This window comes from Struthio camelus, chromosome 9 (assembly GCF_040807025.1).
Source record: "Struthio camelus isolate bStrCam1 chromosome 9, bStrCam1.hap1, whole genome shotgun sequence".
Lineage (NCBI taxonomy): Eukaryota > Metazoa > Chordata > Aves > Struthioniformes > Struthionidae > Struthio > Struthio camelus.
This window is the reverse complement of record NC_090950.1, coordinates 5083146-5107769: the sequence shown is the minus strand read 5'-3', so window position 1 is coordinate 5107769 and position 24624 is coordinate 5083146. Positions and strand designations below refer to the sequence as shown.

Here is a 24624-nt window from a genome sequence, read left to right as displayed (position 1 = left end):
GTGTGGTTTGGGGTTTTTGTTTTTTTTTAGATCCCCAAACCCCCCACTATTCTCAGTGAAGAACTCTGTGCTTCCTGGTGTCTTTCTCTTTGTATTTCCTTCAGTGACAAATAGTTCAGAAGGGGGAGAATTCCCCTTGCTTCCTGGGGAAGAGCAAGCCGTTGTGAAGACAGGCATCGCTGGCTGTCATGAGGGAGGTCTTTTGCTGTAGATAATCACTGGCTTGGCTTAAGCAGGTGAGTGTGTTATACAGCCTTCTTTCAGGCGTGATAGAAGAGGCAATTATGTTCATATAGTACGTTAGAGGCATAGGCTATTGCCTTGGGCAATAAACTATATAGAGAAGTCTGACCAGAAGGTAAGCTACGGGACTGAGTGAGTACTTAAAACAAGGTTACAGGATAGTTTGTGGTAAGCCCTGTATGGAGGAGGCAGAAAGCCTTTGGCTCTGAGGTGGAAATGGTGGGATAGAGTTCCTGGGGAGGTGTCTTGAAAGCTAATTTTTTTAAGCTGGCCTAACAATGCTTACTTATATATTCCCAGGAAGAGAATTGGAAGGTTATGGGATTCTTGACAAGTGGAAATGTGCCAGAGACCATATCTGCCTCACAAGTGGCCTGCACTCTGATGGAAGCAATTTGAGAAGGTCTTTTAAGAACTGGCTGGTTACATGGGCTGTTGGGACAGCGCTGGAGACTGTCTGGAAAGCGTCTTGAAAGGGCCAGAGAATATTTCAAAAAAAAAAAAAAAAACCCACCCTCATTAGTAGGTCACCAAGCATGGCCAAAATGTCTTGGAAGCACACGCAGCAGTGTACGTGCTCCTTCTTTCTTGCCTTCTCTGTTTGCAGATGCGCAGTGCCGTGGACTCTTGTGTTTCTGGAGTTCCTGTGCATGGACAACAGGGGAGGAGGACAGAGGTTTAGCAGCTAGTACAATGTGTTAACCGGTTACCTGGTCTTATTGCAGTGCTCTTTTTTTGAGCATATGCCTTTCTTATAGCCGGCATGGAAATGCTGTCGGTATCCCATCAGATACACTTGTCTCTGTGTATCCCCTGGTGAGGCAGTTAACATTGGGGTAGATGGTGGTACTGAGAGACGCTTGCCAGATGTACAGACTTGCTCTGCACGAGTTCAGTTTACCTTTATTGAGAAAGGGGGCATTTTCAAAACAGAGTGCTCTGAATTTGTAGTGCTGAATAGCTGCTCCTGTCGGTGGTGTAGGGATTACAAAAGCTGTCGAGTCCCAGTATGTGCCAAAGGAGAACTCTGACTGAAACGGGAGGGCTGATAGTCTGGAGATAACTGAGGAGTCGGTTGCAGAGATGCTCTCCTGGTGTTAGTGTCTCAGCTACGCTGAAGAATGTGCATTTTTTATGAGGGGGAGGAGAAAGACTTGTTTATCCCGGAGGGAAACGTCGCAGCACATACAGACTTCTGAGGTGCTTTTATCTAGGGCTGCAGGGTTTCTCAGGCATTCTCCTCTGCCTTTGCAGTGTCAAGCATCCTTCGGAATAACCGCCTGGCCCTGGCAGCTTTATAATTAATGAAGCTGGAGAGGGTTTTTTGTGTCTTTGAACTCATCCTTTAAATAACACCAAAGGATTTCTTACACACTTGCAGGGCAGAGCCAGATGTTTGCTTTCTGTTTGAAACAAAATCTGGAAATCTGTTTGCAGTGCTTGTATGCACCAGCTGGGCATCTTAGAAGTGGAAAGCTATTGTAGGCTTTGCCTGCCTTTAGTGACAGGCAGATGCTCTCCTGTGGGTGTGATGTGACAGTGCGTTGGGTCCCTCTTGACTTTGAGGGGTTAAAGGAGTATGTGTGCTTGCATGTATGTGCATCGTTGCAAGTATCTGAGCTTTGTAGCGTTGTGTATGGGGAACAGGGAATACTCCTTGAGATTTTGCTAGGTGGAGAGCAGTAGGGTATGAACTGTCCTCCCTACTTCTGTGGGATAACTTTTTTTTTTTTTTTTGTCTTGCTATCTTAAGACAGAAATAGCGCTCGCAGGGATAGAGAGAGATCTTTTGAAAAGAAGTTTTTACAGTAGAGGAGTGTGGACTGTATTTATACCTGTATGTGTACCAGGGTGGAGAGGCTTTATCATGGTTGCCCGCTGGAAGGGAGCCCAGGCATCTGTGCATATGGGATGGTGAAGGTCTTGGGAGGGCTGAGGCTGTGTGCTAGCCCCTCTTAGCTAGCTATCCTAGTTGGCTGTCACTGTAGTCGCAGCTCTGAAGACGCAAGACAAACTTGGCTGAAGAAGCATCGAACATTGGAGGCAAAGACAGTTTCAGTCTAAAGGAGAACTGGAGAGATGGCAGTTCATGTAGTTGCCTCTGTTTGTATACAGGTAAGTGAACATGATGTATTTGATTGGGTGATTGGTATCTTTAACCCTGTAATGTGGAAGTACTTTCCTTTCCTTTATTCTCAAACCCTCTGTCTGGGGTGCCTCTTTATCCCTCCCCGTTGTAAGAAGTGAAGTATGTGGCTGGATCGGCTCGGCCTGTAAACAGAAAACTGTACTGAATCTACATCCTCCTTGATCTGAAAGTGGAATCTAAAGAAAAAATAGTTCTTCTACTATAAACCAAAATAAATGAGGACTATCTGTGCTTACAGAGAAGGCTTGCTTTCACCTTCAAGGTCCTAGGCAATCAAAACATCCCTGAGTTTTTTTCTGGTATCTGCATCAGTGCTGTTCAGTATGTGTTGCTGTCCAGGGAATGGATGCCTGCTGGGCAGCAAGGCTTGTTAGTGTTCCTGCAGGGAGCTGTTGCCAATTTTTGAGGGCAACGATACTTAGCTGTTTGGGGAGGACTTAAAATCTACTTTTATGTCATGTGTGGAGCCCCCTTGTCTCAAAGTACAAAGGGAAAAAAAACCCAAACCCATCGCTGTTCTCCTGGCCTCCTGGAGTAAGCTTTGTTAAGCAATACTATTCATACTAACAACCTGTGTCTCCAGCAGCCAGCATCCCTTTTGAGAGCTCTGCTACTTGAATATGGCTCCAGGTCCCCTGCACACTTACAAAGTTCCTTAAAATCAGAACTCGATGCTGGGTGCTGGGGAAGAGGAAACAACCTAGGAGGGACCAGAGGTGGTGAACTTGCCGGAGGTGAGGGGCAGCCCTTCGTTATCATGTATATAACTTTGACTACCCAATCATGCAGGGAGGGGAAGTATAGAAATCACTATCATATTCTGTATGGAAAACACAGCAACTTTGTGAAGAGGAGTTCATAGCACTTGATCAATGAAATAGAATGCAAAAGCATAATAGATTTATTTTAAATTCAAGTTCAAACATAATATCCCTGGGGTCACGCTAACACTTACGGACGTCTTAATCTCTTACGAAAATGTTGCTTGATCTTAGGACTTGTAATTCAGGTGAGGTTCACTAGAAGATCACCTCTGCCTTATGCATGTATGTTTTTCCAAGGCTAGGGCACCAAATAAAACTTTCTCTGTGATAATGATGTCAGTCAGCCTGCTATTCCACATAACCCCTTATATTCATTAGTTCCCATCTTGCACAGACAAATTGGCATAAGTTATGAGTGATTTTTGAGAACTTTATTCTCCGTTTTGCTGTGGTTTTAGTTACGGAAACACCTCTATGCTTGAGATATGATTATACCATTAATATTGCAGGAAAAGTGTTTGCAATTCAAATACACTAATATAAAAAGGTAAAAATTTTGTTTATTGGATTTAAGGTTCAGTGTAAAAAGTCATTTTGCAGTGTCACTTAAATTTGTAAGACAATGAAGTGCCCAAGAAAACTTCTCATTGTGTATCTTCTTCCTAATGCGTCTCTCTTCTGGGATGTATTCTGCAGCTAGACTAAAGATAAACAGAAACCCAATTTAAATATCCTTAAATTCCTCATGTCTTACATCGCTGCTCAAGAATATAGGGTGCTTTCTTCATTCTGCTATGTAGCTAGCTGGATTCCTCTTGAAGTAGCCATAATAAGACTTTTCTTATGGTCCATAATTTGGAAACCAGCGATCACTGCTGATAACTAATGACCTACAGGCAGGCATTCGGTTGTTTTCCTCAAAGCATTTGATCAGACAGTATTACGAAAAATGGGTGGGGTTTTATTTAATTTTTTCCACTGCTGCTCCTTCCGTAACAGTTTGGATTTTTCTGTTTGTTTGAACTTCTTTGAGCCCGTGGTCTCGCAAAGACCATGTAAGTATTGTTCTGCATTTGTTGAATGAACAAATTAGACGGAAACAACTAGCAATCTCATAAAGCCGGTTTTAGGCATGTTGAAAATTCACGCAGGTGAGTCACAGAACAAGGGAGTGTTACTGGGTCTCCACTTCGTATTTCAGAACATGCGAGTAAAAACTGTGGTTAGCGTTCTCGTGCACCATAACAAACACCTCTGTGCATCCAGAAGTGTTACAGGTTCCCTCCCAGTAGCCATCTCTGCTCCGGGTCAGAGGATAAGTGTTGTCGGCTTGAACGAGCACCTTTGCTATCCCATGCAGTTTGAGTTTAAACTGAACGTTGCGATTCGCTGGCAGCAAGCCGGAGAGCGGCTCCAGTATTTCATAGTCTTCCGCCCACTTGCTGTAACTTTGAGGAAAAGCTGGCCACTTCACGTCAGTGTTCAGGCAAGAGATGAGGTAGTTGAAGATGTAGTCGTAATTGCCAGGATCTGACTTCTTCTTGGCATAGATTTTCAGAACAAAGTTCCCTGCGTGGGGGAGATGGATCTTAAACTCAATTTGGTTCCCACGATGGATTTGCATGATGTGCCGCCTTCTCATGTCCTCTGTCAGGCTGCTGTTATCAGAGTGCAGTGAGGCTAAGACGCTTATGTCTTTGCCCAGGGTGAAGGTGACGGAACATCGCCCGTCGTTGGTGTGAATGATGGGGTCAGGGTGTGACGGCCTCAGGAATCCTTGCCGCTCTGAGAACCAGCTTGGTCCAACAGGCTGATGCAGGTCCTTTGGGAAACGTGTGCTCTTGTCCACAGACTTGCACTCTAGGACATATTCTAACACACAGTTGTAGACATCATCTGAGGCTTTGGGGGGCTTGGCAAAGATCTGCAGCTTGTGACTGCCTGTTTTCTGGGGATAGACTTCCAGCGTCATTCCATGTTTTCTCAAAGTCATTAAACCATGCTCCTGTATTCCCTTCAGCTTAAATGTAAATAACATAGAAGAACGGCAGTCCACCGATATAGCTGCTTTTCCGTTTACTGTGAAATACAAGAGAAAAAGAAAACGCATAAGAGTGTCCCTCAGTGCACTTTTGTGTATATGCCCTGTCCTGGCAGACCAGTGTGTCCCAACGAGTTGTCACCTCCCTCACAGTAAACTGGTCACAGCTTGTCAACTGTCATCTTAAATGAGCATCCTTCAAAAAGAGCAAGGTGAAGAGCGGCTTTTGTTTTGGAGATGTGTTTATCTTATTTTGAAATAGAATGAAACACAACTGTGGTCCTATAGAATATGAAAGGCTATGTGAAGTGTAGCTGAAAGTACCGTCAGCCCACGTGCTCAGGACCTGACTAGACTTGATTTTGAGTCCAGTACTTGCTCCAAGAAGCTCCAGAGAGGTGCAAGAACCCTGCAGTACGCAGATGTGAAATAATCTTCCTACGAGACCACTCCCAAACAACTTCAAGACAACATGAAGTCCTAAAATCTTGTTGCCTTTCAGTTTTAATTCTAGATGTTCTTAGCTTTCATAAAAACAATTAGCTACTGCCTCTGCAAAAATCTGAGAAAGGTGACTTTAAGTGTGTGCCCTATAGCTTGATGGTGTTACCTGAACAGGTTTGATAAGAGCTGCTGGACTTCAGGAGCTGAGTAGTTGTATAAAGAAGTGCCTGTTTATGCATTGGTAAGTCAAGCTTTTGGAACGCAGTAAAACTTCTTGTTTCATTTTTGGCACTGGAGTTGCTAATACCAAGGCTATCTCAAATAGCGAAATACAACAGCCACACGTCTGATTTCACACTGCTGATACTGATAGGGTAGCCCATCCTTAGCTGCTTGTTGAGGCTTTCTTTGGCTATAACAGGGTTTTTTTTTTTCCAACTTGAAACAAACCAACCAGCCAAACCCCCTGACCCTCCTCTGCCCCAAGAGCCTAGGGTGCGCTCTGCTCGTAACTCGCTAACGCGATGATGCGCGGTGAACGTGGGGCGAGTGCTCTGCAGATTCCCCCCCCCCCCCCCCCGCAGGTTGTTACCTGTTTGGATGACCCCTGTCTCTGGGTGTGCAGCCAGCAGGCCCATCGTGTAGAAGTTACTGTTGTGCAGCATATTGTTCTCGAAATCTTTCAGTGCCAGAGCTGGTTTAAGAAGCTGCCAGTTACTGTTGTCTGGGAAGTGATTGTTAACGAATAGAGCTGGGTGGGTCAGAAAATAAAACTCATTGTACCTGGAAGAAGAAGGAAGAGGATAAAGGAAATGGAGTAGCTATAAACAGCTAGTTCTGCTGCTGCTAAGCGGTAGTGGTTTCAGCTGGAGGAAGTTGGAGTGTTTTGGTCTGGTGAGAATCTGTGGGACCTCTGGTCTTCCATTTCCTGCAGAAAGGCTCTGCTTATTGTTTAGGTGTGGGGCGACCCTTCTTAGGCAGCTTTAAGCTGTGAATCAAGTGCCACGCAGTCTTGCGTAGAGTGCCTAACCCTACTGAAGCTGTGATACACAAAACTGCTTCTAGCAGTTACGTTTCCTGCTGAGGGTCATTCCCTTTCTACAGGAACACCCTCCATCCCCTGTGTAGGCGGCCTGGATGCCTTGCTCAGGGCTTTAGGTCTTGCTGTGGGGCCTAGAACTTGGCACTGTTTGGTGCCTCTTTGTCTTCACCCATCAGCTTTCCTTCTGCCTTTGTTTGTGGTAGGCTTGTGTATTAACACAGAGATTAGTCCATTACCTGAAGGTGAACTTGCTGAAAGAATCATCAACAGAACCACTTCCCCAGGTGCTGTCGAGTAAATGCCACCTTCCATCAAGATAGACAGCATTCCAGGCATGGTCAGAGTCCCCTGTAAAGGTCTGCCCCATCTTGTACCCGTACCCCTTAGAATATCCCGATAACTTCATGCACTGGATTCCTGCAATGCTAAGAGGAAACAGTAAGATGTAGCAGGAGATTTTTATTTTAATTCCATTTAATGTACTTCTGTGGAAGGAAAAATGGGCACTTCAGCAGAACTTGAATCCGGTAGTCAATTGGGACCAGATCCATAAGCTCTTTGTGTGTCTCTTTGCAGCTGAGTTTCATGGGAGTTAGGGGTTTTAAATGCCTAAGTATGCAAGTGTAATTCACTTTGAAAACTAGAACCTCTGACCCTGGTGACAGACCACTAACCTTATTGGCCTAGATGTCCGTGTTATTCCATGTTCTAATTCCTGGAAAGCTCACTGTTAGCTGAGCACCTATTCTTCTTGATAAGGCAATCTGTACCTTGTACAGTGTTCCTTTAACTACCTTCCCGTATCAGCACATCTGCACTGACCTTTTGCTGGCTGGCCAGGGTGTAAAACCCAGGGTACGTCGCATCTGTGACAAGCTGGTGGCTCGCTCTTTGGCATGGCATAATCTCCTCAGCCCTTCTATAGACAGGCAAGTCCTCCCCTTTGACTAATGACATCAAGTAGAGGCTGTAGCTTTCTGGGCTGTGGTGGTGAACAGCTTCGTGTGGGGTGGGCAGGTGGCAGGAAGCCAAGGCAATGATGCCTAAGGCTATTAATATTGCCCTGATGTTGTATAGGGGCCACTCTTTTTTTTTCTCGCAGTCTTTACATGGGTGCTTGTACAGTGTGTCCCATTGGAGGAAGGGGCCTTTCTCTTCCAGGTTTAGCATCTTCCCTCTCTTTTGCCCGATGCACCATCAGTTCAGCATTTCTGGAGGAAGATGGCAACCTGTGCTAAACTACTCTCCGTCTTGTCACTCAGTGGAGTCCCTTCGATGATGTCCACAACTAGCCCATGTAATTATAAAATGAAAGTGTGTTTGCGCGTGCTTGTGTTCTCTCTGAAATAGCGGGCCCAGATGTTTGATGCCAGTGACTAAGATCTCCGAGACCTCACTGGATTGTAGATGCTGGCTTAGTTTCCTTAAAGAGTGAGCTTGTGTTTTCTCAGAGCACAGACGATTAAAGAAAGTCTCATTATTTTTTATAATGAATGCCTATTGATGTGTAAATAGGATTTAAACAAGCAGTATGTTAATAAGCGGCTCTGCGGCTGAGAGCAATGGATTCTAACGTCGTCATCTTATTTCAGCATTGGTCTAAACTTGCTTCACTTAGAGGATTGTTTCGCGTAGGATGGTACTGCTGTTTTTTCTTTTGCTTCATTGAAAAGTATGTTACATGGAACAACTACCTTAAGTATTAAACTGCACGCTTCAAGAGCAAGTTTATCTGCAGAACGTGGGTTTAATTCAATGAGAAGAAAGGTGATATGTATGGGGAAGATACGTAGCGTGCTATGAATCGCTGGATGGATGCTTGGCTGGTGTCAGGCCCGTTTAAGAAGCCTAGGACTGAGAAGTGAGACACTGGCTAGGAATTGGCAGTGCGGTAGCGTTCACAGGGAATACCTCTTTTTTCCCACAGAGATGCTGGTTTAAAGGGAAGATGGTCACACCAGCTTTACATACAGGCATACTAAACTCAAGCCTGGAAGTTTTTGTGTTATTTAGGTATTTGATACTCTTTTCTCTGAGAAAGAGAATCAAAAACAGGACCGCAACTGCAAAGAGCTGATTGGAAGTCAGCTGGGAGCTCAAATTGGGTAGCCTGCCGAGAGAAGAGAGACGCGGCAGTACAACGCTCCTACTAAAGACAGCTAGTAAAGAACCGAAGCAGTCGGTAGTGGGAAATGTGCAAGTCAGTGCTCCGGTGTGGCGTGGAATAGTCTCTTCCGCAGGGATAGTGAGGCGCAGCCTGTCACAGGAGGAATTCAAAATGAATATGGCAAGACTGGAAGGAATTCCATTGAGAAACCTGGTATCGCGGGTCATCCGTCAAGTCTTTGCCAGCCCTCAGTCGCTCGCGAGCCAAATTCTAATATGGAGCTGGGCAGTAAATCTGGAGCAACTCCACTGACGTGACTGGTGAGAGCTTAGATTTACACGATGTAACTGAGATTAGGAGCTGGCCCGGGAACTTTATGGAAGATTTGATCCTAGGAGTTCGAAAGAGGCCTAGTGGGAGCTCAGCACCAAATCCTCACCAGTTCTGTGGGGATTGGCATCAATCCGTCCCCGCTGCTCTAGACGTTCTCGTTGCTGGAACGCTCAAACAGAACATTAAGGGCCAAAATCTGCCCTTCGTTCTCCCTGCTCTCACTTGAAGTGGAAGTTAGCAAAGCTGTGACAGTGGTTTGTGCTTGGATGTGTTCAAAGTTCCCAAGAGAAAGGTCAGAGCATCTTAATAATGGGCTCTTTAATAGTAGTTAAACAAAAAACAGCCTAAAAACATCCTTGTAAGAGCAATCCTGTATTGGTGAGAAGAGTGAGTGATCATGTCTGTTGTTTTCAGTTATTTTTATACAGATAAATTAACCAGGTGGAGGGAGGCCTGAGAAGATCTACAGAAATGCTTAAAATGGGTGATATGATGGTAGAAGATGACCTAAGTACGTGGTGGACTAGAGGAACTGATTTAAGAAACAGCTGGCAACATCTGCTTAGTGCACCAAAGTGGTTAAAAGCTAAGTTGCTTTTCTGTTTCAAGAAGAGTAGGAAATAATCTGGAACCTGTTGTAAGTGTCGCTTTAAAATTCAACGGCACCTTCTTGCCTTTGATTTCAGGTTTGACTTTGATGATTTCATCTAAACAAGCAGCAAGTCTGGCTGCTCCAGAGGGAGACAGAACGGTTTATACTTGTGGTAAGTGCTTGTGCACTCCTGTGCCTGAGAGGAAAGGGGCAGTTACTCCCTATGGAAAAGGTGAAAAGCAAGAAGAGATGAAACCTGGATTATTTGCAGGCTAATTCTAAATAAGGAGCTGCTCAGTGGTCAGATCCACTGTAGGGACTGCAGGCTGTTCTGCTCCCAAAGACTGTGCTGAAACCTCTGAAGTGCAAATGATTGTTTTGACTTCACTGCTAACTCTGGTAAGCAAGTTCCTCTGCATCTATGCTAGGTTTGCCTTAAGTTGGGTTAATGCATTTGCTCTCCCCGATTCACTCAGCCAGGCTGCCTCCTAGAGCTTGGTTGTCAGCTGAGAAGCCAATTTTTGACAAAAGGCTCCTAAAATATTGGTCCAAAGTCTGTTTACATTCACTTCTGTTATATGTCTGATGTTTGGAAACTGATGTTTTGCGACTGACTTCGCAATATAAATGCCCACCTTTCTGTGACAGGACTCTCGGCTAGTCAGAAGAAATTTGGCCGCCAAGGCAGCGGCCAGAGGTGACAGCGTCCTGTTTACAACAGGAACTCTGTGCTGGCGCTGAAACAATTAGGACTCAATCAGTGTCAACCACTGACTTCAGCAGGACCTTTGGGGGCTCCTGGTGATTGGCAAATTGGGCTGTTTGTTAAAGTTGCCTCAACAGGAGCTAGGAAAAAAAAAGGCAAATTAGAAGTCCCTTTTCCCCCATAATCTGTCTCTGAGAAGCATTTAAATAGGAAGGCTGCTCCTTGCCTCCTGCCTTTATGCCTGGACTCGGCATCAGACTTGAACAGCATGCAAAAAGAAATAATGAGGAGATCCTCTCACAAGAAAGAGATGTCTTTAGTTATAGTTTTTCAGTAGAGGAGTCTATGGGATAAACATTTAGCTTATTTTTTTTGGCAAAAATAATAGACTGGATGGCTGGGAGGTTTTCTGAATGACAAAATGGATAATCAGTCTGGAACTGAGGAATTAAGGAGAGTAAATGAACAAAGTTTTTAAATACTAAAAGGTATCCTTGGAAAGATCTTTTTTTTTTTTTTTTCAAATAAATGAACTAAATCTATATTCTTTAATGAACAGATGCTAATTTCTCCCACTTTTTCTAATTGTTGTTTCCTAAGATGCAGTTATGAATTCATACTTGATCATCCTATTTCTTTATTATACTCTTTAGAAAGCAAGATCAGATATCATGAGGTACGGCGTTGGTTGGAAGTGTTTACCGCATTAGCATCTGGCACAGCATTTAAAAAATGTATGTGTAGCCTTTTCCCTGTAAATTTTGTTTATTTAATGGTGGAAAATCTCCCTAAGTCTTTTTGGTTGGTGTGGAAAGCCAGTTGTTGCTGAAGCGTACCATTTAATAACTGGTGTACGTGTATGTATTTTTTCTTTTCCAAAGGTAACTTGTAAATGGAAGCTGGTCTGCTGAGAAGGGAAAGGAGTGATACTCGGCAAGAGCCACCTTGCAAGCTCACGCTCTTAGGGAAGTACAGAATTAACTTCTGCTCGTTGGAGGCCCCTTCCAATTTTGTGTGTCTGCGCTGTGAGATCCAGCTTTGTCCTTTCAGACAACCCTCTTCCGTAGGGCTGGTCCCAAACTTAACAGGCCCCCTTCATTGCCATTCTTCACTGCTCTTCTAAGCCAACCTATTGCGTACAGCTGTGAGAAGTGAGATACTGTTCCCTGCTGTGAGGCTTGGTTTGCCTTACACAACAGCTATCTCATTTCTCTACTGGGGCTGGAGAAATGTGAGGGAGAAGCAATTTGTGCTACATTCACATGAAAGGCATCTGTGCTTTCTGCCAAGGAATGAGCTGCCTCTTATGTGAAATGGACTTGTAATTATTAAGCCCTACTTTCTCTCCTTTATGGGGTAAGTTCCACTCATTTATGCAACTAATCCCCAGTGAAGTCAAAAGTTTTTGTAGGCAAGAGAACGGATTTTAGTCATTAAATTCTGCTGCATCTATAAAATGGGAATTACAATACTGACCTCAACTGTGAAGAGATTGACTGCTGAAAGCAGTGAAGTAAGTGTGAGGCAGTATCAGTATGGCAGCGCTGTAATGGAGGGAGAGGGCATTTGCAGAAGATTTGGGAAAGCTCCTTCTGGGACGTTGCCCACCTCTTACATGGCAGTGTGTTGCAGAGACCGTTTCTTGCCGTTTAAGTCTTGCCATGCTTTTAACCTTCACATGCAGATACTCAAAGGGAAAACCTAGCCTCTTTTAACCAAATTATCTCTGTGTTTTCATCTGCCATTATGTTAATGCAATGCGAAGCTCAGCAGATGGCACAAAGTAAATTATGCTGGGGAGGGGGGAGTAGAGGGGGCGGAGGAGGAAGCAAAATTGACCTTTGTAGGACTTGCTGTTATTCCACAGCATGGTTTGAAAGCTAAAGTTCCAAGTCCTGCTTAAAGTCACATTAGTCAATGCGAAGGTAGACAGAATAGGCACAGAGATGGCAATGAATGTTAACTCTCCCTGGCACTGAATGTTTCTGAGCTTAATTTACCTGCACATTTGCTCAAAGAGCCCAGCGTATCCCTCACAAACGCTCTTCCCCGTCTGAAGCACATCTATGGGTTTGCACGACAGCTGGCTTTTGTTATGGTAGCCCACTACGTCGTATTCTGCAGGAAGGAAGATAGACTAAAGTTCATCCAAAAGCCGGAGGCAACAGGATCGGTGGGCAGCAGAAGCAACGCTTGGATTGTTTTTCAGCTCCGTGAGCACAAACAACGAGAAAAGTATGTATTACACAAGGACGTTTCCCTTGTGGACTCTTGGTGGGGGGAGAGGGGACAATATCTCGCGTCACGTGTATGCATCTTCCAGTCACCTTTCATTCCAAATCTGGGCTTGGATTCTGTAGTCCCATCCAAATGAGAGGGTATCTGCACCGTTTTTAGAGAAAGCAGGCCTCCTCAGGGGCCTGCCTTTGTGCAGGGGAAGTTGTAATCTGGAGGTATCCTGCTTAAAATATAGAGACCTCTGCTTTTGAAGGACTCACGTTATTGTCAGGGGAAACCATTGAGCTTTTGCACTCCTTACAAGCGATTTACGTTAAAAATACCTGGAAAATATTTTGTTTGCAAATACCTGAGTATTGCAAGTGAGTCATATTTCAGTATAGGCAGGACATTAATACTTGGAGGTGCAGGAAATCTTAGTTTGTTGAACGAATGCAGAAAAGCGGCACAGCAGGGTTCCCTCAAACAGAGCTTGAGAAACTGGTCTGGGAAGGTTAATTCAATACTTAGCAACCTTGGTCATGTCCATAACCTCTTTCTTAAAATACGAACATATTTTTCTGACAAAGCTCTAAGGAGTGCTGCATCAGCTGATTCATCCTTCCTTTAATGCTACGAAGAGGAAAGAAGCTGGCAACATGCTATATTTATGCTTTGATGAAATGCTGCAACTGCTTGTGTCTTATCTAACAGGCTCAGCTAATAAGTACCTTGGGGTTGGCTCGTGGGGCTATAGGAGCAGGCGGGCTGTAGACCTGCAGCTTTCACTGGGTCCCTACTGAAGCTGCGGAACGCTTTCGGAGGGGTAGGGAGAGCTAGCTGCTCGTGCAGTCCTAGCAGGCATAAAAGATAGCTAAAAACGCGTGCGTTTCTCCTAGTGCTACCGCTGCATGGAGGTAGTTGTCAATCATAGGCAGGCAAGGAGCTGAATGCGATGGGAGAAGATACGCAGGAGGCAGCTATCTCACTTTAAATGAGGTCCCAACTAGGATGGAGTTTATCACTTCAGTGGTCTTTAAGGCATGTTTTTTTTCTTTAAGCAGATTTGAATTCCTAGCACTGTATTTGTTTCCTGTAAATGAGGGTCAATCTATGCAGGAAGGAAGGAGAAATGAAATTTTATGTGTGTGTATATATATAATATATATATAAATATATATAAAGTGGGAAGATCAAAATGTACTTGCCAGGGACCAGAGACACTGTGAGAATTGTATAAGATGGATGGATTCCTGGTCAGTTCAAATCAGGCCAGGCATCCCAGGTGGACCTGGGCTACGAGTGCAAATCTAGGGGGTTCTCTGAGGAACCTTAGATCCTGGAGACTGAATCTCAAGACAGTATAGGCCATTTAACCCCAGCTCTTAAATGGAGGACTCTTAGCCCGAAGGTGAGACTCTACTATTTGTTTTATGCCTGATATGGTCAGTGTCCCTTTTTCTTGGGAAATGTCTCCCGTATTGAGGATGACGCTCCGGTCACTTAGGACTATTCAGTCTCCCACCTTTTTTTTTTTTTTTTTTTTTTTTGGCCCAGACAGTCATGGACAGAAATATAGAGGCAGTCTTAACGATCAGCAGCCAACTGAAGTGTAGTGCTGGGATGAGTCAGATTCTCGGTTTGGTGAAATGCAGTAAAATCAGCAGTGCACAAATTTAAGGGCGGAACTGAGGCTGCTTGGGACTGACCTAACTGTGCTAACAGTACAGTTGCTGGTGAAGCTCCTACTGATCTCAGTGGGAGTGAGATTAGGCCAATGCTTCCAAAAATCACTCTTTTCCTTTCTGACATCTGACCTGTTTAGTTAGCGAGCGGTGCTGCACCAGACCCGCTGTCTGCTCAGCAGACCCCGTGTTGCCCATCTCTTGGGGTATTTATCATAATTTGAGTGATTTGAGCACCGCTTATTGTTACGTGTGTTGTAAATTGGCTTGTGTTGCGAAAGGCTGCCACGTCCGGCTTCCATCTGTGCCCTGAAGCTAGGAGAATATCTGCCGTTTCCGTCCCTGCCTGCTTGTGCGTGGAGCTGCCAGGGATGCGAGCGAGATTAAAACCAAGAAGCTAATTCGTTGAGCCAAGGCATCACACAGGACCTGGTTAGGTGCCTGCCCTGCAAAAGGTGCCTGAAGAGAGTGATGGGCAAAGAGGCAGGAGGCCAGGGGAAGGCGTGTGGAGCAAGGGCATGGCTGGGGCAATTGGGGCAAGGACTGAGGGAATGTGGAAGAGGCGAGAGGAAGAATAGCTGTACTTCTCCCCCCGCCGCCAAGAGTTAATGGGAAAAACGCGCTTTTGCATATGTTATGCAAAATGCAATCAATCTGCAAATCCAGTCCCCCTCAGGGAGGCCTGGACCAAGAAAGTTTTTCCTCCCTGTGATGTGCCAGACTGGGGAGGCTTTCCCTTCTGCCTCCTCCTCCTTCCTTGTCCTCTGCGCATACTGGTTATTTTAGAGACGCCAGTGGTGTTTGATGTGGAGTTTGGGAGGAAGGAGCAGGGCTGGCTGGCCCTGATTCTCATGAAGGTCGAGGAAGGAGTGCAGATACAGGCAGGGATTGCAATCAAGCAGGTGACAGTGTGTTTTATGAAAGTTGGCCTCCTGATGTGCCGCTCTGACACGGGCTGATGTACGCACCGGTAGGATTAACATAGTTAGGTACCAGGTAGAAAACGCAGCGTGAGAGGTATGTACAAAACACAGGCCAAAGCTGGCAATGAAAACAGCCAAGAGACAGGTGTCGAAGGCAAAAGGGCACCTTGCCCAGGAGGAGCTATGCTGAGCACAGGGCTGGGCAGCCACAACTGCTCCTTGCAAGGGGTTGTCTGCTGCCCAAAGAGGGGGAGCAATGGAGAAGCTGCAGAAGCAGCTGTGGTGACGCTAAAGCTGGGCAGGCAGCCTGCTGATGCCTGGGAGCTGAGGCTACGGCAGCAAAAACCCTCCCAGAGCAAAGGCAGCAGGATTTAGACTGCTCTGGGGGCAGCTATTTGGGCATGCATGGATTCAGGACCGTGGTGGCAATGAAACTTCTGGTGATACTGGGTGGCTCTGAACCTGACGACCAAGCCTGTGGTGCTTGGCAGCCTGGAGTTTTATGCTCCAGCTGCTTAGATGATAGTAACTGATATGGTAACGCCCGTGAATAAATCAAGAAGGAGTTTTATCGCATGGAAAGAAATCATTTACAGACAAACCTTGTAGGACCTGGAAGTGCAAGGAGAGGGAGTATGGAAATGGTGATGGTAAATAACCTCTGAATATATTTCTGGATAAATATATACATGTGTACAAGCCTTCCTTCCACCCACTGCATGCCCGTGTGTGAACCTACCCACAAGGTGCATAGTAAACCGCAATTGCAGCGTAATGAGAGCAACAGCAATGGCATTATCTACAGAGGCTCTGCCAATGCAAGATCTCAGCCTACCTATGTGGTGGCATATCCATATCCAAATGGCTCGGACTTTCTCCAGGTCTGTCCGGGCTTGTTTAAGCAGGGCTGTAACGAGCTCCTCTATGCTGTTCTTGACATTTACCTGTTTGTAAGGAGAAAGCATTGCAAAATTGTAATGAAGAAATGGTGTGGTGGATCTACCTTCCTTCCTCCTCCCTTGTTCTGCTAAAGCGAGGAGGACCGCCACCAGCACACTGCTCTAACTTAAGCTTCGCTAATAATAGAAATACAAAGCTGTAATTCCACACTTCAAGGAATATTTTGGGTCTTAATTTTCCTCCTGGAGTGGGTTCTCTCTTTCTTAAGAATGCCCAGAAATATTTTTTCACTGCGGACTCCGAGGCGCTTGCCCAGTAGCTCAGGTTGAGCTGATGTTAGTGCTTGTAGCTGGGTTTCAAGGAGTGGCCACAGTGGAATGAGAGCTGGAGGGAGGACCGAGGTGAAAGCAAGACTTACTTTTAATGCGTAGGCATCCAGCTTCTCAAATTGCTGCAGGTCTACTGGCATGGATTTCAAAGAGGATTTGTCCCATGGATATGCTGCAAAGAAACACGTTGTTATTGTCTCAGGGGAAATTTTTCCTGGCTGAACGCGAGAACAAGGGGACACAGGAGAGCTTCCTGCCTCCTATCTGACCCCTAGAGGCATCCAGCAGCAGGTGCTTAGGAAGCCGGGGACACAAGGGCACCCACGGGATTTCCTTGCCAGCTGCAAGGAAAGCAGGGTTCATCCTGCCTAGCTAGTATAATCTGGGCATAGCTTGAGCAGGAGGTGCCTCTGCATCTTCAGCACTGCATAACAGCATAGAAAATCCCAGAATATTATATGTAGGTGAGCAAGATGCGATGCAGAAGTATCAGGGAGAATCTGTGCCATGGATACCTGAGCAAAAACATGGATTTTTTTTTTTTCAAATCCAGCAAAGAGCTGGGTTTCTTGAGAAGTCTCACTGAAAAAGATGAGACTGTTTTACCTAGTGAAGGCCCACGATTCTGCACAAATTCAGGCACATGAGTAACATTACCTGGGGAGCAGTTGCGTTGAAATTAATGTGCTTACTGGTCCGTGTGCGTCTTTGTAGCCTCTAGCCTACTCTACGCAGTGTGAATGAAGGTGTAATAAGTTATCCTAATTCATCCACTAGCTTATTTTTGTGACATTCTCCAAATGAGCTGACGTTGTTCTCTCCAGTCACTGAGCTACCGAAGCGTTCCAGCTGCAGCTCGATGCACAGATGGATCTGATGGACTTCTCTCCTAGCCTGCGCTCTGTGCTCAGCACTCCGCTTTCTTCTGAGCTAGCAAGAATTGAGCTCTACGGTTCTCTCACCCCCCTGCTATGTGCTGTCAAAGCCATTCAGGACTAAAGATGTTCTTTCGGGGCATCTCTGTAGGATTGTAATTTCTCTGGAAACAAGGATTTAAAAGAGATCATCACATGGAAATGCTGTTGTGCGACTCCAAAGTGCTAGAAGAGGTGACTGAATGGTGCTTGTAGAGCTGCTGTTTGCTTAGCGATGGGTGACAGGGAGAAGGGAAGCGCATCAGGCTGTGTGCGGGGGCACAGAGACTTTGGCTGGTTGTATGCCGGTTTGGATGTGAACCTTGCTAGGCAGGTGGGATGCCCCTCTGCTGCCTGGCTGCCTAGTGCCGGTGGGACCCGGATGCAGGAGAGGCAGCGAGAACTGCCTATCTTAGCTGAAAAGCTGGTGGTGCTTGTGAAGTCTGTAGTCTTCATGTTCCTCCTCCATCTCCCCAAAATAGGGCTTGGGCTCTGGCTTCCTTGCCTTTGGCTTCCTCCAGCCCACTGGGGAGTCAGCCATCCCCTGGTGCCTGTCCCCTTCACCTTGAAAGTCTGGGCCTGAACTGGAAAGATATCTTGCTAATACGAGCCTCGCTCTTCTTGGAAACCTCTGCCCCAGGGAGGGATTAGGGAATTGGAGACTCTGTGAGTCTGGCTCACACGAGTGCCCTCAGCTCCGTGCAGCCTCCCCGCGTCCTGGCAACGGTGGAGCCTGCCAGTTAGGACGCAGGTGACCAGCACCTGCTGTCCTTCCCTGCGCTGGGTAGGTGCCCATCTGCCAAAATCCAGGTGTGAGGGCACGGCATCTGTTTCTTTAACAGGCTCGTTTGTTTATCTCAGTTTTCACTGAAAAGGGCTATTACGCTGACCTAAGGAGAGATAAAGTAGATTTACGCATTTAAAGGATCCTACTCGGTACAGCTCTGAAAATTACTTTTTGCCTTTTGGGAACTGGATGGTTTTTTAAAATTGGTTATCAGTTTAGTCTTTGTCAGGTTATAGCTGCAAAGGCTCCCTACAGATGCAGGAGCCGCCATAACTCATGTAGTCTTGTGCTATTACCTTGGCAGTTAGAAAATGTGCATCATGCCCATTTATGGAGTAGCCTTCCTCGGATATGGAGAGCCTTGAGAACATCTAAAGCAGGTGCGACATTCCCCAAACCATCCTGTTTTGCCACCCGGACAAACAGAGGACAGGGAAGCTGTGAATGTACTTGTGGCAGTAGAAAGTAAATCACTTGTCAGTGCGCTGCGGTTTAGGTCTGGAGCAGTTCTGTTCCTAGGCCTGATGGGCTTCCCGTGTGGGGCTGCCCCGTGTTGTGCCTAGCTGTGCTGGTGGCATAGAGCTATGACACAGCCGATAGTTACCGTGCAGGTCTTTTCCACTTGGTGGCCGTGGGGCTTCAGTCTTTTGGAAACCTGGCGAAGCGGAGAAGGGAGTGTGAGGCAAGCAGTTGTTAGTAAAAGAGAAAGAACAGACAAAAATAAGTGAATTTGGGGAACTGGCTTGGGTGGAAGAAGTTGGAATTCAGGCTGTTCTCTGCCCATTTGCTTGCACTTGGACGTGAAAGTTAATCACATTGTGGAGAACAGGCACGGAGGGGACAGCGTAGAAAGCCTTCAGGATCATTGCTGTGCCCTGTTTCCCCTCCCTGAGGTCCCGTGGCTCTTGCAGATGCCACATTCCCAAGCAGTCAGACATCTCCTGTTCTAGCCGGAGGGTTGGGAACACCAAACCCCTGCTCACCACCCAGCCAAACTGCTCGTGGCATGGAAGAACTGAGAGTGCGTGCGGCAGAGAGATCTGAGCTCCAGTTTGTGCCCGAGGCAGTTGTTAGATGATAACTTTGCAGAGAGCCCTGCAGCAGCTGGAGGATTTTTGAGGAACATTGCAGCCTCCAGACTGTCACCACCCGTGTAACCCTGGGGCCTTTGGAGGAGACTCTCCACCCCAGAAACAGAAGAATTTTGCTGACACCACCAGCTGCTTCTCAAGGTCCGGGCGCTGGCAGGGTACGGCTGTATCTGCCTGGCAGGGAGACTGGGCATACGGCCACCTCCAGGCAGTACAGTCAGCGTCTGACCTCGGGTGCTGGCAGCCTCTCAAGAGCTTCAAGATGACAGGCCAGCAGGGGAGAAGGGAGTCTGCCCCTTCTGGGAGCAACTGCCCTAAGCCTGGCCACGTGGGTTTGCTTGGAGAAACACGTTGTGGTAAAGCAGCCTCACCTTTATTGTCCTGGCCTCTCAGACTGGGCTTTCGGAGACCTGCAACAACGGTGGCAGAGTCAGTTAAATCGCTGTGCGGCTGTGGCAAGCTGTACTCTGGCTCGAGGAGCCTCTCGTGAGCAGTGTGACACCCTGCCCTGGCTGCAGCCCCCTCCTCAAGCTCCTAGAGGCTTCTTGTCGTTGCTGCTTCCACAAAGGCGAGAACACTGCCCTGTTTCCTGTGGGCCCGTCCTTGCTCCTTTCTGCTGGAAGGATGTTAAGTCTATGGGCCTGACCCACATTGTAATATGTTTTGGAAAACGTTTTGTGTCTGTTAATAATGGTTTATCCACTGTCAGAAAGTTCTACCATGAGTAGTAGCCTCCAAGAGGTGGGGACTCAGTGGTGTCAAGGAGTGATAGCACTGGAATGACCAATGATGGCAGACGTGGCTTTACCTACTCCCAAGAAGTGGCTGTTCTGAAGCTGAAAGGTGGTTGCCACTCTGGTGGTTGCATGTACAGCAGGATTAAGGCTGAGAATTGAACTTTAATCTTGCCGTTTTCCTGTTTTTAGGCTCCCCTCCTAAACTTATTTGCATGGGAGTGTAAGTGCAGGACACATTGCATGGCGTCCTGCCGACTCCCACAGAGACACTAGAAATATCTGTGATTCTCTGGCCACCGCAGTCCCTGAAGCTCCAAGTGAGGCACCAGCTGTGTCCAGACGCGAGACCCTCTCAGCAAAGGCTCTCTGGCCTGCACTCACACAAATGCCCAAACACGCCTGGTATTTGTGCTGCAGCCCTAGCTTTTTCTTTGGAAAGCATTTTTCTTCCTTCCCCAATCCTGTATCATCTTTGTGTCACTGCAATGCCCCGAGCGCCGCAGTTTGCGCATGAGCCCACGACGTGCCCTGCTGAGGCACGCCTGCTAGGCTGCAGCTTCGCTACGCCAACCTGTAAAGCAGGGCTCTACCTTTTCCGAAGGAGAGTTTCTTGAGCAGCTGTGGGGTGGTGTTTCTGGGGTGTATCTCCACTGTCACCTGAGTTCCTGCAAGAAACGGTGAGAAACACTGTAAGACGTCACGATGCTCAGAAAGAACCTCCCAAGAAAACTTGGGGGTCTTTTGTTTAACATTTCTTTCTGAAAATGAGAGAGAGTTAGAAGGGGAAAAAAAGGTGTCTTGCAAGAATTTCTAGAACTTTTTGAAAGAGACAGCGTTTTTTGGCAAGTACTTTAGGAGGTTTCTAAACCTCGAGGTTTCTCTAGAGGACTTCAGTACAGTTGTGGGCTCCTCATTTTGGATCGGACAGAAGTTAGTTTGGAGACTAAAGGTCAAGATGTTCATGCGTTTTGGGACGGCCCTCTAATCACACTTGTTAGCTCTTACGAATTCAGCGAGAGTCTCGTGACGTTCGGGGTTTTCCATAAAACCCATCTCTTGGAACCAGTTAGTTAGGTAGGAATCTGCACTTGCCTCAAAGAATAAGTATTTCTCAGAATTTAACTTTAAAAAAAAGTTTTGTATCTTGTGATTATGGAGAAAAGCTCAAAGTCATTCAAACCCCAACAGCAGAAGGTGAGAAAACCCATACAAACTGTAAAACCCTTTTAAATCCTGGAGCTTGACTCCAGTTCTTGGATGCTTGCAAACATCAGGGTGTCAGGATTAGAGCTGGTTGGTATATTGTGTCAGTTAATTCTGAGGCAAAAGGTAGTTGTTTCTTGAAGTAAGCCTTTGTGCAAACAGTATGATTTTTCTCAAAATTTTTGTTCTCAACGTGCCATTTTTCAAGATTATTTTTATCTTTGGAAATTTTGTGGGGTTTCTTGCTGACTTCCACTTTCTCCATCTTTCCCCCCATAAATTAAAATTCTTTGTTTTCAAAAAAACAGATTGAACAGTGAGGAATGCATTTTTCTAGAAAGCTTAAAAGACATTTAATAAATCCTACAAAGTAAGCCCATAGACTTTTTTTCTAAGTGTTAACATCTGTCTGCTTTTAAAACTAATGACATGAAATGGTTGCTGATGTTTTTATAACACTTCTTTACTGTTCCTAATCAAGACCTACTTGGCGAAGTGGAAAGCCTTCGAATGTGAGCGCTTGTATGGAACCGATAGAGGAGGTGAAACGGAAGATGGGTTCTGTCATAAGATGTAAAGATGCTATTTTGACCTAGTGCGGAAACGTGTGCTATTTTCCAGGTTCCCTGTGGCCAGGTGCGTGCTGGGAGTGCTTTGTGGAAGAGCTGTGCCGGCGCTGCCCTGGCAAAGCGCTCTAGTGCAGCGAAGGCACCTTGAACGGTAGATTCCTACGAAAGGGATCACCTCTTAAACTGAACTTTTTGTCAGCGTTATTTTTTCCAGTGCTTGCACCCTTCCACCAGCACTGGCAAGAGTATGTTTTTGCCAATCCTTTTGGTTACATCTACGCTACGTCCTGGTGATCAGGGAGATGGTGGAAAGGCAGGTGCTCTAGGAGGCACCTCCATGCATCCGCAGCGAGAGGATGAAGGTGCTGCTGGCCCCAGCCGGCAGCCTTTCTGCTGTCCTATAGGTGGCACGAGCCCAAGGTAAGCCGACGTGCCCCCTACCTTAGCAGCAGTGAGGCCGGACTCGTTCCCGACTTGTCTGTTTGCCGTTATCATTGCAAGGACGGATTGGGTGTGCAGTGGTGTGCCCTGGGACAGCGTGTCTACGCTGTGCTCCCCGGCCGCGCAGGCTGGGGCTGTGCCCTGAAGGGCAGCGCGCTCCCAAGCATCGCCCTTGCCGGATATAGCATGAGCTTGGCCGTGGCTGAGCACCGGCTCCTAGCATGGATCCCGGAGAGCTACGGCTGGAAGGAAGGTTTGGGCTATGTTAGGTGTGCTTGTCAACCCAGCTGTCCTGGTGGTGACGCGCCGCCTCCGACAGCTGAGTACAACAGCCGGGCTGGCAAGGGTCTGCGGGGTGAGAGCTGGAGGGAGGCCTGGGGTTCGCCGGGAGCGTTTTGCCAGCGGAGCTAGGGAGTGTCGCTGCACCGGCACGGCCCCTTCTCGCGCGGGCAGCAGGATGAGACCGGCCCCGAGCGACTGATAACTGTGCTACGCCTTATAGCAACCAAGCGTAAAAGGAAAACCAAGCCCGCAGAAGCAAAGCCACGGGAGCTGCTCGCAGCTACTGCTGCTCCCCGAACGCTTGGGCTGGGGAAAGCCCGAGGTGCCTGAGAGCTCGTCTAGGGTTGAATTCTCCCGTTTGAGATAAGAAATTGTCAGTGTGGCTTTTTTTTTTTTTTTTAATCTGTTTTGGGTGTTCTGAGCCTATTTTGTTACCAAAAAAAATCTCAAGCAGGAGCTGTCTGAAGCCCTGGCCTGAAAAATTGTTATCCCTTGGGTGGCCACTTACCTTCGTTGGAGTAAGAAGTAACGGCTTGTGTCTGCTTGTAGGGCTCCCTGGGGACTTGCTGGCCTGATTGGATGAAGAAAAACATCTCGGTGACTCAGAGAGAGTGGAGGCGTGCTGATGGAGGTGCCCAGAGCGGCGGCAGATTAAACCCATAAATTTGCTGGGCAGCGAAGTAAGTAACGACACCGCAAACCCGACTCGCCTCTCCGGCTTACGAGGCAAAGGGCTCACGGTTCAGCGTGACCTGATAGCGCGTGGCCCAGCGCCAGGTGCTCGCGCTCAGATGGCGCGAACAGCGGGGGAAAGAAGCCGGCTGGGAGCAAGCCCTGGCGTTCAGGGAGGACGTTAGCTGGGCACGGGGAGCTCTTTGGGGAAACCTGGCTGGAGCGGAGAAAACTTGCCTCTCTGCGTGGAGCGCCGGCCCGTGCACAGCACCCCAGCTCCCCCCTTCCTCCCCGGTGCCCGCTGAGACGCCCGCTTCCTGGGGCAGAGGCGGGCCGGGGGTGCTGAGCGCTCCCGGGTTGCACGCCGTTGCAAGAAGCATAAATCCATCCCTCGGGGCTGCGCTGACAGGTAGACAGCGCAGTCAGCGAATGCCGCGCGTGACAGCTCGCGTACGGCTTTGGATGCTAGACCCTGCTGCAGGGAGGATGGACGCTGGCCAGGCCGCGAGGGTGATCCCTTGCTCTTTTTTCAAAGTGTCATGAGATCCGCGCCCTGCCAGCCACGAGAGACCAGTGCAAGGAGCCTCGTTTCAACAGCTTGTCCTGAAGGCCAGATACCATTAGTAACTTGTAGCTGTGACAAGAATCAGGCCCGTGAATTATGAGATTTTGCTGCACTGTATGGGGCAGCAGCCTGTTTATTGCAGCGTGGTTGGGGCTAGGCTTATGTAATACAGTTTGTAAATATTGCAGCAGCAGCAGCTGCTCAGCGGTGTCAGAGACTTCATCAAGATGCTAACGTGGCTGATTAAAGGTGAATTTATTAACCCCTGTGGTGCTAGAGGATCAAGAGCTCTGTCTGTTCTTTTGACATCAGAATTTCTTCGTGATCCTCAAGGGGATTCAAATTGTGCCTAAGGCAGAGCTGCAAGAAAAAGTTTCCCGAATGCAGATGCGCACTAAATCCTCCTAGTCCCCCAGTTAGTCCTGTGCGGTAACTAGTCAACGCTGTCCCTTCGCTCGTAATGGATGTTCTGACTTCTGCGCTGCAGCTGGAGTTACAGACCCTCTTGAGCGTGACGGAGGAGCAAGAGGGCGTTCTGCAGAGATGGATGTTAGTCTGCTTCGTGGAATTAAGGCTTTTGTTAGCTGGTGTCTGATATTATCAGATGCGCTTTAAAAAAAAAAAAAGTTGTATCTTGCTGTGAGCTATTGTTTGCTCAGTCTGGGAGCTTTATCCAGCTGCCATTGATTTCAGAGGGGCGTGGATCAGGACTCCTAGCAAGCAGCGTATTGGTAACAGCTGCGGCTTTTGTATACCGCTGCTGCTGTCCTGTGGAAGCAAAGCTCCTGTGGAGCATAATTGGAATCAAGTGGTTGGTGCCATTAGACTGAACTGATCTTTATTCTAATGAATCGGCTTTTTGCTTTGTCTTTGCCCCTTGCCTTTCTC

The 24624-nt window shown here is 47.2% G+C and overlaps 1 protein-coding gene and 1 long non-coding RNA gene across 4 annotated transcripts in view; one reads left to right on the top strand and one right to left on the bottom strand.

The window, feature by feature from the left end:
• The first annotated feature begins 104 nt into the window (after positions 1-104).
• On the top strand, positions 105-24354 carry LOC138068214 (uncharacterized). Its single transcript, XR_011142916.1, has 7 exons — positions 105-236; positions 544-2358; positions 9538-9887; positions 11075-11155; positions 11303-12656; positions 23049-23179; positions 23707-24354. It is a non-coding gene; the product is annotated as an uncharacterized lncRNA (long non-coding RNA).
• The window catches only part of KY (kyphoscoliosis peptidase), a 45283-nt gene continuing 23006 nt past the window's right edge, over positions 2348-24624 (bottom strand). For all 3 annotated transcript variants that reach the window (XM_068954882.1, XM_068954883.1, XM_068954884.1), the window contains 10 exons: positions 23008-23070; positions 20595-20669; positions 19639-19677; positions 18781-18831; positions 16565-16647; positions 16082-16190; positions 12422-12539; positions 6920-7108; positions 6234-6424; positions 2348-5235 (listed from right to left, as the gene is read on the bottom strand). In XM_068954882.1, the coding sequence (XP_068810983.1) occupies positions 4331-5235; positions 6234-6424; positions 6920-7108; positions 12422-12539; positions 16082-16190; positions 16565-16647; positions 18781-18831; positions 19639-19677; positions 20595-20669; positions 23008-23070 (1823 nt within the window). In that variant the 3' untranslated portion in view covers positions 2348-4330. The remainder of the gene's footprint in view (positions 5236-6233; positions 6425-6919; positions 7109-12421; positions 12540-16081; positions 16191-16564; positions 16648-18780; positions 18832-19638; positions 19678-20594; positions 20670-23007; positions 23071-24624) is intronic.